The sequence below is a fragment of the Maniola hyperantus genome, chromosome 12 (genome assembly GCF_902806685.2).
Source record: "Maniola hyperantus chromosome 12, iAphHyp1.2, whole genome shotgun sequence".
NCBI lineage: Eukaryota > Metazoa > Arthropoda > Insecta > Lepidoptera > Nymphalidae > Maniola > Maniola hyperantus.
In genome coordinates, this window is record NC_048547.1 from 5,050,196 (window position 1) to 5,062,276 (window position 12,081).

Here is a 12,081-nt window from a genome sequence, read left to right on the forward strand (position 1 = left end):
ATCTCTAATTTATCGACACTTTAATTAATTAGGTTTTGTTGCTAGCGAAAGTAAGTAGTTCTTGTGTTTCGAGCACAAGACGTATGAACAAAAAATGTACGATTTTCATTGTGTAAGTAAGTAGGCACCTAATTATTTTAGCGCCATTTAAATACAAATTGCTTAAAAATAAATCCATCCATGCATGTACGGGCAGCGGGACGGTCAGCATGTAGGTAAAACCTTGTAAAACAAACACTCGAGACTTCAGAAATTATTCTAGACACGCAGGCAAATCGTCCTGATCAAGAGCGGACGGCAATCAGCAAAACGAACAAGAGAACACTGCCTCCGTTCAAGGGCTTAGTCTGCGGCCCAGGCGGGGCGGGTGCCTCCTGTGGGGCGGCCAGTGCAGCGTTTAAAACAAACTCTTAAGGAAGACGCGCGGACATTTAATCGAGAGCTGGTCTTAGAGTATGGTATCGCGCCCGCTGGCCACCCCACAGGGGACTCACGACGCCACCGATCCCAGCTGAGCCGCCGACTTAGCCTTATCCTGTGGCCTTATCCTGCGGCCTTACCCTGTGGCCAGCGTGTGTATCCTGTGGCCTTATTATTCTATATAGAAAGTAGCTTTTCCCGCGAAAAGTAGGTTAGAACAGGTTTTAATAAGTCAGCCTGCTAATACTCAGACAGATTTTGGCTGTACCTTTTTTGTTTTTATAACATCTCCACTGTTTACCCATATCTATTCTATATATTTATATTATATATATAAAAGGAAAAGCTAACTGACTGAATTTATCAACGCACAGCTCAACTGGACGGATCGAGCTGAAATTTGTCATGCAGTAGGTATAGCTATTAGGTATGACATATAGTAGGCATCCGCTAAGAAAGGATTTTTGAAAATTCAACCCCCTAAGGAGGTAAAATACGGGTATGACATTTATTTAGTCCACGCGGACGAAACCGCGAGCATAAGCAAGTTCGCAATAAAGAAATTTGAATTTGAGACTAACGACCTCGATAGAAAATATTCTAAACTCAATTATAACTCTATCTATTCGACATACATTTTCATTCCATCGCAATACTTAATTTTATTAATTGTTGCCCTTGAGCGAATCACAAAAAAAATTCTACCTTAGCATGTTTTATTTTTATGTAGGTGAGTAAATATATAAATAAAAATATTTTTTATTCAATTAAACTTTTACAAGTATTTTTGAATCGTCAGCTGCATCTACCACTGGTTCGGAATGCCTTTCCTACCGAGAAGAACCAGCAAGAAACTCGGCGGTTGCTCTTTTCAAAGATTTGATATACAATATTATGCCATGTACCTATAAGAAAAGTATAAATTGCAGTCCTGCGCGTTGCTGGAACGAGCTGCAGGTCAAATCCACGCTCTTATATCATTTAGCTAATCTTCAGAGTAGGTATAGGTATTAATCATTCGAGACTTTCTTCGTAAAAAAACCGACCAAGAGCGAGTAAGGCTCGCGCACCGAGGGTTCCGTACTACAGTCGTACTAATTTTTCGACATGTTGCACGATAAATCAAAAACTATGATGCATAATAAAAATAAATAAAAATCTGTTTTAGAATGCACAGGTGAAGGAAGCTTTCATATTATGATTATTATATATATATTTTTTTGTTCAAATTCCAAACTTTCCACAAATTCACGCTTTATAGATTTTACCTCTTATGTCTGCTACAAGACCTACCTATCTGCCAAATTTCATGATTCTAGGTTAACGGGAAGTACCCTGAAGGTTTCTTGACAGACAGACAGACAACGAAGTGATCCTATAGCGGTTCCGTTTTTCCTTTTTAGGTACGGAACCCTACAAATTAAACTGTTGCAACATAATTCGTTTCTTGAACTTTTAATTTCATTAATTCTTTTTCACTTTGGTGTACCTTCGTAGGTATAGGTACATAGACTATAAGTTACCTGCCTATCAAAATTTATTTCAAAATAGTAGATAGGTAGGTAGGTACTTACTTACATGAAACCTTTAATATTACTTAGTTAAAATTAACTTACAAAACATCCTCTTAATAACAGGTGCCTTTATTGTTTTATCTTATCTACCTACGTGCGGTAGGCCTATCATAAATCCTATGTCTAGACAAAGAATAGAGATAGAGTTTTAACAACCTTGCCCTTGCCTATTATCTCGGAATGCCTTTCCAGAGTATATCATATCACTGCTTTCCGGCTTCCGTTTTTCCAACTAAGTACATTGCGACAAGGCTCTTTTGGCGCGTGGCGAAAATCGGAACTAACGTTGCCGTCAAGTGTCCCCTTTGTTCTTGTTTGAGTAGTGTAATGTTTTGTTCTTCAACAGCGCCCCCCTGTCAATGTCATTCAAGTGCCAAAAGAGCCTTGTAGCACTGTAAAAGTAATACCTACGCTTTAACCTAAAGTCGAATTTTTAATTAGACAAATGCTCTATAATAGTACCTACAACCTGTGCTGTGCCAACAACATGCAAAAGGCCATATGCACCGCTCACCCTACCACTGCTACGTGCACAAAAGTTAGTCACCAAACCAGCGATACGCACCACCAGTATACTACACCACAGAGATCCCCCAATAGTTTTGGGGGATCGCACGTTTCACTCCGACATACACCGGAGCATCTTTAGGAAATGTCTGCAAAATGACGATCGTATATAATTATATACTACTTATAAATAGTTAATTAAGTAAAAATTAAGTTTGCTAGATATGGTAAAGTTATAGAATACCTACCTACCTACCGTTATAGAGACCACGTCGACGCGTATCTACGACTTTGCGACACTACTTAACTATCTACTAACTATCTATGCCTTGGCCCTAAGAAAATAAATGCTTATTATAAAAAAAACCGGCCAAGTGCGAGTCAGGCTCGCGCAATGAGGGTTCCGTACTACAGTCGTATTTTTTCGACATTTTGCACGATAATTCAAAAACTATGATGCATAAAAATAAATAAAAATCTGTTTTAGAATGTACAGGTGAAGACCTTTCATAAATGATGCCCCACTTGATATAGTTATCTCACTTCGAAAGTTGAAAATACTAATTATTAGTTCATGACCACAATTTTTTTTTGTGTGATCTAACCCTAAATTCACGGTTTTTAGATTTTTCCCCAAATGTCAGCTATAAGATCTACCTACCTGCCAAATTTCATGATTCTAGGTCAACGGGAAGTACCCTGTAGGTTTCTTGACAGACAGACAGACAACAAAGTGATCCTATAAGGGTTCCGTTTTCCCTTTTGAGGTACGGAACCCTAAAAACCGGCCAAGTGCGAGTCAGACTCGCACACCGAGGGTCCCGTACTACAATCGTATTTTTTCGATATTTAGCACGATAAATCGAAAACTATTATGTATAAAAATTAAAAATAAATAAAAATGTTTTAAAATGAATATGTAAAGCTTTTTCATATAATACCCCACACTTGGTATAGTAATGTTACTTTTTAAAAAATGGAGAAAAAATCACGTTTGTTGTATGGGAGCCCCCCTTAAATATTTGTTTTATTTTAATTTAATTATTTATTTTTAAAGTGAATATATGTACATATAACTAAATATTCTGTGTAGGTGTATAGGATATTTCAAGCACAGATATGATTTCAAGCGTCTACCAGTCGCCATTATCAATATCGGCAAAAACGGACAAAAAAACCACGTGTGTTATATGGGAACCCCCTTAAATATTTATTTTATTGTGTTTTTAGTAAGTACTTGTTGTTATAGCGGCAACAGAAATTACATCATCTGAGAAAATTCAACTATCTTACTATCACGGTTCATAAGATACAGCCTAGTGACAGATGGACAGACAGACGGACAGACGGACGGACAACGGAGTCTTAGCAATATGGTCCCGTTTTATCCTTTGGGCATGGAACCCTAAAAATCTCAAGCTATATTTGAATAGGTTCTTGCTCTTTTTTTTTTTTTTCTTCTGGGGAGGAAAAATCCCTACGGACTTCTGCCTGCAGGCAGGGTGTGTCCGACTCGCACGGACTAAAATAACCTCCCCATGCCTACCAAGGTGAGCACGGAACTGCGTAAGCATTACTTCGTGCTAGGTTCTTGCTCTATTGATATTAAATTATCAAGTAAATGCAATAAAATAATGGTGCAACCAATAAAAGTAAAACCATAGCACACTTCGTCTGAACAGCACTTCGAAAGAAACCTTGAGCCATATTCTAACTTTCTTAAACTTTCAATATAAGATATTATATTAATGTGACAGAACTAAACATTTCAACACTAATTCACGCAATAGTCATTCTCCTACGTGTTTTTAAGGCCTAGACATACGCGACGCGCGACTGCAGCGTCCTGGAAACAGCGCGGCAGGAAGTTACGACGTTACGCTGAAAGCGCGCATACGCGTGTACGATTTGTCAACAATGCACTGTGGCACATGTCACTCTGTTAAGTATAACAGCAACGGCCCTACGCGTACCTATTCGACATTGTGACCACTTTGATACAGTTCCCATGTGAAGTCAGTTCAAACAAATCTCTTTAAAGCGATAACACCCAACCCCACCTTCTTTGAAATCAATTCCTAGTTCCTGCCTACGATCTTGGTTAAATAGTTATATGGATCAGCATCTAGCCTCTCTCTCAGCCTATTTAGGTCAATCCAGGCAAATATCACCTTAATAACATTTGTATAAATAAAAAATTTGAATGATTATTTATTCAAATAATAATTTTGATACTACCTATGTATTATCACTTGAATAAATAATAATTTCTTTCTTTAGACATGAAACAATAGAATATATTTTATTATTTATCAGCGTAAACTTCGACGTCAATCGAAACAACCAAAAATTTAAGATAAAACAACAAACATACAGAATATTATTATTTTTACTTTCATTATGTACCTACCTAGTACGTACCTACTTATTTTATGACAAAATGAAAAAAATGACAACTTTGAAAATTTGAAACCTTGAAAGTACCTACTTTTAAACTGTGCCATTGATTCATCCAAGCATTGGGCCAATTGATGTCAGCCAAAGTGATAGCTCTATCGTTATAATTCATTATAATTATTATTATAGCTGTCAAACTTTAGTACTAGGTTCGCTGGCTGCTGATATCGAAAGCGGAATGGCATTCCAATAAATTGTACCTTATCTATCAATGACAATAATATTTTGGTAGATTATCTCATAGCTCCCTAATGGCTCTAATAGCAGCATTGGGCCTATTTGATAAGACTCAGTTCCTGATGTTATAAGCCGTAGTGGTCTAAGGTAGTACCTACGTAGGTAGGTACTTATAGGAAGCTACGCGTAATGCGACTAAACATCACGCTAAACCTCTTTGGGGCAGTGGTGATGCGCTATGGTCTTATAAGAGGGAGGTTTTGGGTTCGATTCCTGGCAGGGGCAGTTTGGGAATTCATAATTTCTAAATTGTCTCCGGTCTGGTCCGGTGGGAGGCTACGGCCGGGGCTAGTTAGCATCCTACCGGCAGAGCCGCACGCTAAGCGATTTAGCGTTCCATACAGTTTTATATTAATTTTTTTTTTAATTCCAATAGGTACAAGTTAGCCCTTGATTGCGATCTCCCTGGTAGTAAGTGGTGATGCAGTCGAAGATAGAAGCGGGCTAACTTGGAAGGAGTATGGAAGTTTCATGAAACCCATTACCCGTAATCGGTTTCTACTCGGCATCATACCGGAACACTTAAATCACTTGGCGGTACGGCATTGCTGGTAGGATGGCAACTAGCCACGGCCGAGGGCTCCCACTAGACCAGAGACAATTCAGAAATTATAAATCCCCAGATTGCCTCTGCCGAGAATCAAACCCGAGACCTCCCACTTATAAGACCATAGCCTCGCCACTGCGCTAGGGAGGTCGAAAAAAAATATGAGATCGTAGGGCGATTGTCTAAAACCTGCATCAATCATTATTACAATCTCAATTGTTCTGATTGGCTGAATATGTCCGATTCTTGTTGCAACAATGCATTGTGGCCAATAGTGAGCGAGCATTAACCAATCAGAGATGATTGCGATCGTGACATTGTAGCTGTCAAACAACCGCGGTAGGGCCACTGTATGAGATTCCAAAACTACTGAACTTGCACGCAATTATCGTGGATTTGTGATAACTTGTATGTTATTATAAATGCGAAAGTGTGTTTGTTTGTTCGCTTATTGGTTTGCCCTTAATCACGTCGAAACGGTGCAACAGATTGACGTGATTTTTTGCATGGGTAGGTATAACCTGATAAAGACCGAGAGTGACATAATATGTAAGCTACTTTTTATCCCGGAAAATCACCACGGGATTAAAAAAAATCTAATTTACGTGGACGAAGTCGCGGGCATCAGCTAGCCGCACACGCAGTTGAGTGTCAATCAAAGAGTTTGTATCAATTTACCTTGGACGTAGACTGAGTAAAAAAGCTAGACTAAAGTACTGCGTAACCGTGTCTGAGACAGAGATAGCACGACGTAGCGATGAATAACACGACAATGTACCATTGCTTAGTAGTCAATATTTGTATAAACCGATCAACAATATTTGTATTAAACGTTTTTTATGTGAAAACAAGTAAATAACTAATGAGAAATACAATGACGCCACGAATTCTCAGGTTATATCCAAAATTTTTGAAAAGCTTATTTATACTCGATTAAATAATTATCTTACATCTATAAACTTCATCTATAAGAGACAGTATGGATTTCGGTCACAATCCAATACTCTTTCGGCTACAGTTGACCTTATTACAAAATTACACACTAATATAGATCAGAAAAAGATTGCACTGGGCTTATTCATTGACCTAAAAAAAGCCTTTGATACAGTTAGCCATTCGATACTACTACAGAAGCTCAAAGATATCGGCATATCAGGGGTAGCATATAAAATACTAGAATCATATTTAAGTAAAAGACGTCAAATTGTTAAAATTGGTCAATATCAAAGCAAACCTTGCTATTGCTCTGAATTTGGTGTACCCCAAGAATCAATATTGGGACCACTGCTATTTCTTATCTATATAAATTCAATGCACGAACTCAAACTACACGGCCACCTGTCCCTATATGCTGATGATACATGTCTGTTTTACTTTGGTAGTTCCATAACCAACATAGTGAGTCTCGCACAACAAGACCTGGATACACTATCAATTTGGCTTGAGCAAAACCTCCTAACTATTAATGCTTCTAAAACAAGCTATATCATTTTTAAGAGCAAAAATAAAAAAATTCCATCACATCCCCCACTTTTAATCAATAATCAAACATTGGAGCAGAAACTGTCCGAAAAATATCTTGGGTTAAGATTGGATAGTGACCTGCATTGGAAGACGCAAATCAAATATATTAAAAATAAGATTTCTAGTTTAATGGGGTCCCTGCGTAACATAATCCATTGCCTACCTCGTCGAGTACGCCAGACAATATATAATTCTTTAGTTAAACCACATCTACTATATCTAATTGAAGTTTTTGGGATTCGCACCAAAAACACACCTAAAAGACCTACAAATTGCCCAAAACAAAATTATAAAAATGCTATTTCATTATGACTACCTAACACCCACAACCAAATTGTATAAAGAAACAAAACTCATGAACATCAAACAGCTCCATTCATATCACACTTGCATACTAATAAGGAAAATACTCAACAAATCTATTCACACGCATATCATTTTCACCAAAATACATCAAGTGCAGAGTAGAAGCAGTCGTAGAGGAGATCACATCTTACTCCCACAAACACGTACTTCTCAAGGAAGAAGAACCATAAAATTTGCAGGTGTACAAGTGTATAATAAATTACCGAAGGAGGTGAAGAATGCGAGCTCGTTCAATATATTTAAAAACAAACTCAAAAAACACATACTTTATGATATAAACCTACTTAATTAAATTTTGTTACTATACTGTATGAACTACACTGTGGCAACGATTTCGCATTCTTCCAAGGCGGAGCGATATTAAAATAAAGTGAATTGTGAGGGTGGATTTGAAATTATATCAACTACTTAATTAAAATAACAAATTGTTAAAGTAAAATATGTAATGTGAGTTGTAGATCAAGTAAGTTATAATGATTGCCGAACAAACGAATAAGTACCTACCTATTGTAAATATGTTTTCTCTGTAAGTGAATTTTGTAATTCTTTGAGAGAAATAAATAATTCTTTAACCTGATTCTCAGTTTGTTTTGCAGCTAAAGTTGTAGTCCTTGCAAAAACCGGTTACACGATAAGGGACAAAAAATATGATAGCTGCGTCTCTGTTTATCACATTAGTAGCTTTATCTGTGCTCTCTTTTTAGTGTGAATGAAAAAGCATACGTTCCTTTGTCTAGATTCTTTACTCAGTCTTCGACGTTGGATGAATGATAAATATTACAAACGTGTCAACTGTCAACTCACAAGCTGTCAATATTGGGTGCTGTCAATTCAATGGCCGTGTTGTTTTAGTTCCATTGCATTTGAGATTTTCAATTTGATTATAAGCTTCTAAAAATACTATGGCTGATATATTAAAAGTTTTAGTACAAGCTTCAGAAAAGGCTGCACGTATAGCCAGATCATGTTGCGAGAATTCGAGCGCTGAAACATTACTGATCGCTGAAAAGTGCGAAACGGAAGCTAACGCTCGTTTTGTTAAGGATTTCAAGACTGTTGCCGATGTTTTGGCACAGGAATGTGCGAAAGCGGTGATAATTTCGCAATTTCCCGAGCTTAATGGTCACGTTAGAGGGGAAGAGTGCCCCGAAATCGGTGGTGTAACAATAGGTTTACAAGGTACTATCGACAGCACTGCTCGATTACTTAGTGGTGCACTACCACTGATAACCGCCAGAAGAATGGCAGAAGCAGCTCACAGTGATATGTTTGATAATTTGCCTTCATTGCCAATTGATCTGCCTTTCATTGACACTAGCGATATAGGTGTATGGATAGATCCTATTGGTATGATTTTTTTAATTTTATAGTATTAATACTTAAGATATCCAATCAATTAGTGAGGCATTATTCAAAGCGTGAAAGTTATACTTTGAAATTGATTGGTGCTTTTGGTTGTATACAATCTAGTCCTAATCTTTTCCACAGTGAATATTATGAAATTGAAATATCTTTTTTGTTGACTAACTTACTATGTAATAATACTCTACCTGTTTTGATCACTGATTATGACACACAGATGCTACAGCAGAGTTCATATCCGGAGTTAGAGGCGATGCTAAGCCTGGTCATGGTCTTCCTTGTGTGACAGTACTGATTGGTGCCTACTTGAGGTCAACTGGCGAGCCTGTGATCGGAGTCATCAACCAACCTTTCTATAATAAGTAAGTGTTCCATAATATGTAATTAAATATGCCCCCCTTTGGTTCTTCGTTGTGCTTTGTTTTCTTTATATAAATTAATAATATGGCAAGGTAAATAAAAAAAATACAGCACCTTGGCTCCACTCCACTATGGAGATGTGTGTTGTTCTTAAGATTTATTGTATAGTTTACTGAGCTGTTTAACACCAGAGCAACAAAAAATGCGACAATACAGCATGCAATGGAAACATTAATTTTGCTGCCTTAGCATGCAGCAAACTATGTTATGCTGATAAGGACGTATTATTTTTTTCAGTGGAAAAGGCCATATAGTATGGGGTTTGCACTATGGAAAATATAACTTAAGCTCTGAAGATATCCAGAATTCAGAAGATAAAGTGGTCCTTATGAGTGGTGCAGAAAAACCAGATATTGTGGAGAAATTTAAAGGTGCTGGATGGGTGGTAAAATCTGTTCCGGGTGCTGGTCACAAGCTAATGAAAGTAGCCCTTGGTATGGATTAAGTTTCAATTATAATTATATTTCTTTTAATACTTTGTCTGCGGCTTAGGTGGGAGGCGGGTGCGTCCTGCTGGACGGCCAGTGTGTAGAACATGTGTAGATCAAACTTAATATTTACAAGAAATTGGAAGAAAGACGCGCGGACATATCCTAATCGAGAGTGGGTGCCGAGCGGCATGGAGACTATTGCATAGCGCCTGCTTGCTGCCCCGCAGGAAGCACCCACTCCAAACTGGGCCTTAGACTTAGAACCATGCCGCACGGCCAACTAGTTACCTGGTGACAAAAAAATTAAAAAAAATTACTCCAAGAAGCCTGGGTGGGTCAGCTAGTATAATTTAAAATAGAGAAACTGACAGACATTTAACATACAGCTCTAACTGTGTGCTAGATCCTAATCTAACCTAAGTTCTTTCTCCGATGTACATAGATCATCATCATGATCAACCCATCACCGACTCACTACAGAGCACGGGTCTCCTCTCAGAGTGAGAAGGGTTTTATACCTAGATAGATCCCTAATAATTTTGAGAAATTTCACCCAAATTAACTGCTCAAGAGAGATTTATTGATAACATCATGTAATTTGTTTATATGTTTATGTTAACTTGCCTTACAGGTGAAGCATCAGCCTACATTGTCTCACAGGGAACAACCTATCGCTGGGACACATGTGCACCGCATGCCATAGTTCTTGCAAGGGGTGGTAATGTATTGTGTTACAAAAATCATGAGCCGATCACATACAACGATGGTAAAGATCTTCAAACCAAAGAATACTGCAACAAGGATGGGGTTATAGCTTACATAAATGAAGCAATTTTAAATGAAATAAAAAGTATACTTTGTCAACTTTCCTAAGTATAACAACATTCAGTTTGTTATGTATAATTATGGATTCCTGCTTCAGTCATTTGTTTTTAGTCATTAGCTGTAGCTGTTAAATAATCTATTTATCCCTTTAAATAAGGTTATTAGATTGATTGTCCAGAAAAATATATTATGGATTATGTAACTCTAAGTGAAGATAATTTACCTATGTTTATTTGCATTTTGCTATGTACCTGAATTTTTGATCTCATTAATTAATTATGCATTTGATAAATGTTTATCATAGATGAAGTTTAAGGCCAATGCACACCTGCAGAGAGGAGTAAAGTTTTTTTGATTGTAATAGTGACGGCGCGGCGCGGCGGCGCACCCATCAATTCCCCTCCGTTTCTTTTAATTATATGTAGGTATGTACCAATTTTAATTGTATGTCAAAGTGAACAAAATTGAGTTTTTTTATCAAATGCGCCGTGCATTTGCCTCAACTCCACTCTGTAGGTATACATCGACTATAATATTATGTCTATGTTTGTATTAACTTTAATATATATATTCACATGGTGTATGTACTGCATATTTTATTGTATCTGATTGTGTATATGTGTATAAGTGTTTTAATATTAAATATTAATCAAATGTTTTCTTATTTTACATTAAGATCTAGAATTCCCAAAACCAAAGTAGGAGTAGTATAACGTGGGAGAAATATCTACGAACCTCGCTGGGATGTGCTTCCCCTTAACTCGCCCGTTTTCGTCTTTCCAGTACCCGTGCAGACTGCCGACGCGAGCGTGTTGCATGACGTCACTAAGCCAGATTCGCAGATATTTCGGTCGGCTTATACCTAATTAATTGCTAATTAACTAAAAAATTTGACCGGGTGTTAAATTTAATTGCTACCAGACGATCGCCCGCGGCTTCGCTCCTGATGGAATTTTGTAAACACCAGCCTTATTCCTTGTCCATATTAAAAAGGAAACCTCTGTGCACAGCTTTCTAGGTCTAAGGTTTTGGACTGGGCGTTGATGTGTCAGCCAAAACGTTGGGACTTTTCTTTATATTATTTTCTATATTCTTTATTTTCTTATATGTATATCTTATCTTTATATTCTATACTAGCTGATCCCCGCGGCTTCGCCCGCGTAGATTTAGGTTTTTAAAGATCCCGTATAGCCTATGTCACTCAGGAATAATGTAGCTTTCTACTGGTGAAAGAATTTTTAAAATCGGTTCAGTAGTTCTAAAGATTACCCCCTACAAACAAACTTAACGACATCGGGCCGTGCAGCAGAAATCGTAATATTTTAATTTCGCCATAACTTCAAAACCAAACGTCCAATTTTAATCATTCAAAGACCAAATATTATCTCCATAAACTGTTCTTAGTGATGAA

At 37.4% G+C, this 12,081-nt stretch overlaps 1 protein-coding gene across 1 annotated transcript; it reads left to right on the forward strand.

Annotated features, from left to right (window-relative positions):
• The first annotated feature begins 8,450 nt into the window (after positions 1–8,450).
• Positions 8,451–11,328, forward strand: Ipp (inositol polyphosphate 1-phosphatase). The gene is made up of 4 exons (XM_034973834.2): positions 8,451–8,979; positions 9,212–9,356; positions 9,652–9,848; positions 10,477–11,328. The coding sequence occupies exons 1-4, from the start codon at positions 8,535–8,537 to the stop codon at positions 10,716–10,718; spliced, it is 1,029 nt and encodes a 342-aa protein (XP_034829725.1). The 5' UTR covers positions 8,451–8,534; the 3' UTR covers positions 10,719–11,328.
• Positions 11,329–12,081: the final 753 nt, after the last annotated feature.